The sequence below is a fragment of the Telopea speciosissima genome, chromosome 2 (genome assembly GCF_018873765.1).
Source record: "Telopea speciosissima isolate NSW1024214 ecotype Mountain lineage chromosome 2, Tspe_v1, whole genome shotgun sequence".
NCBI classification, from domain to species: Eukaryota; Viridiplantae; Streptophyta; class Magnoliopsida; order Proteales; family Proteaceae; genus Telopea; species Telopea speciosissima.
In genome coordinates, this window is record NC_057917.1 from 30,983,740 (window position 1) to 30,985,922 (window position 2,183).

The 2,183-nt window shown below is 42.6% G+C and overlaps 1 protein-coding gene across 1 annotated transcript; it reads right to left on the reverse strand.

The window, feature by feature from the left end:
- Positions 1-203: 203 nt before the first annotated feature.
- On the reverse strand, positions 204-1,691 carry LOC122650637. Its single transcript, XM_043844036.1, has one exon. It carries the CDS (start codon positions 1,689-1,691, stop codon positions 204-206), a length of 1,488 nt encoding a protein of 495 aa, XP_043699971.1.
- Positions 1,692-2,183: the final 492 nt, after the last annotated feature.

Below are 2,183 nucleotides of genomic sequence, written 5' to 3' on the forward strand. Positions count from 1 at the left end.
GTAAGACAAACTTGTAAGCCACTTGTCTAACTCTTTCAAGAATCTCGAAGGTCCTACATACCTCGGACTCAACTTTCCTTTCTTGCCAAACGTTATAACTCCCCTCATTGGTGCAACTTTTAGAAACACCTTATCCCCTTCCTTAAATTCTAAAGGCCTCCTTCTCACATCTGTATAGCTTTTCTGCTGGCTGAGGGCAGTCTTTATTCCCTATAATCTATACACATCCTCATGGTACCATCCTTCTTCTTGACAAATAGGATTAGAGCTCCCCACGGCGAAACACTAGGTTGTATGAAACCCTTGTCCAACAACTCTTCCAATTGATTCTTCAATTCTTTCAGTTCTACTGGAGCCATCCGGTACGGTGCTTTGGATATTGGCATCGTACCAGGAACCAACTCAATAGAAAACTCCATATCTCTTTTAGGTGGCAATTCTACCAAATCCTCCAGAAACACGTCCGAAAAATCCCTCACAATAGGTACATCAGTTAAAATTGATCCCTTCACTTCAGTGTCAACAACTGAAGCTAAAAATCCTTGGCTTCCTTGCCTCCACAACTTCTGGGCTTGCATCCCTGAAATTATCACCAATGGCGGAGTTCCTATCATCATCCCAGAAAATGCAAACTCTGGTTCCTTCACAGGTCTTATGACCACTCTCTTTTCAAAACAATGAACACTAGCATGATATGCTGTTAGCCAATCCATTCCAAGTATAATATTAAAATCCTTCATTTCTAACAGAATTAAGTCTGCAGTCAATTTTCTATCCATAATCTCTACATCACATGCTTCACGAATTAATTCTGTCTCTATCATTCCTCCAGAAGGTGTAAACACACACAACCGGTAATTCCAAACTTTAGGCACAACATTCAATTTAGTAGCAAAGGTACTCGATACAAAACTATGAGTGGATCCTGAATCAAATGGGACATAAGCAGGTATTCCAGAGATTTTCAGCATACCTGCCACAACAAAGGGAGATGCCTCTGCATCCTTCTTAGTCAGTGTGAAAACCCTACCAGAGGCTCTTGGCTTCTGATTTCCTTGAGTGTCCTTTCTATTCTGGGCATTTTGATTGGCTTGCCCTCCTTGGGGGTTTGGCTCTGGATGCTCCTTCAAAGTTGGACAATTCCTTGCAAGATGTCCAGGTTCCTTACGCTTGAAGCAAGTGAACGTTCCTACCAAACAATCACTCTTGTGGTTCTTACAACACTTCGTGCAGTCAACAGTTCCTTGGGGATTTTTCTTGTGGAATTTCTTCCAATTGTCCTTGTTTGTTGTAGGGGTAGCAAAACTCTTCTTGAACTTTTTCTTTGGTTCAACTTCTTCATCCTTTGTTGCATTCTTCTCCACAGCCTCATAAATCTGAGATTTATGGACTACTTCAGCATATGTCTTCAGTTGCATGGGAGAGATACTCTTCTGGATCTCTACCCTTAAGCCTTGCTTGGACTTTCGAGCCTTCATCTCCTCCGTACTCACCATGTGTGGTGCATACCTAGATAGTTCCTCAAATTTCCTCTCATACATCATCACTGTTTGGCTTCCTTGAGTTAAATGCATGAACTCAAAGATCTTCCTTTGCTTTACACAAGGTGGAAAATACTTATCATCAAAAGCCGCCTTGAATCCATCCCAGGTGATTTGCCTATCACCTGCTTCCAATATGGGCTTGGTCATTTTCCACCAGTGATCCGCTTCTCCTTGAAGCATAAAGGTGGCACACATAACCTTCTGTGCATTAGTGCACCTGATCGCTCCATAAACCTTCTCCAAGCCACTAATTTACTATGTGGCAATAGCTGGATTAGTGTTTGTTCCCTTGAACGCTACCGAATGGAGCTTCTTAAAATCCTTATGGACATGCTTGTCCTCAGTCTCAGTCACTTCCCTTCTGCCGCCACTACCAACAGTTGGTGTAACTTGAGCAGTCACCTCTACCCGATTAGTTTGGTTCTGTAATGCCCCCACAAGGTTGCTAATAGCATCTAGTACTTGTTCCATCTGAGTTTGCCCTTCATTCACTGCTATTGCAGGGCTCTCTTGGGGCACTTCAGTCTGGCCTCTACCTCTTCTTCTCTTGGGTGCCATTACCAGGTCACCAAAAACTTTGATTCAATCAATTCCTCGTCCTTAAAAGGGCTATCAATTCAATATCATCCATCATTCTAA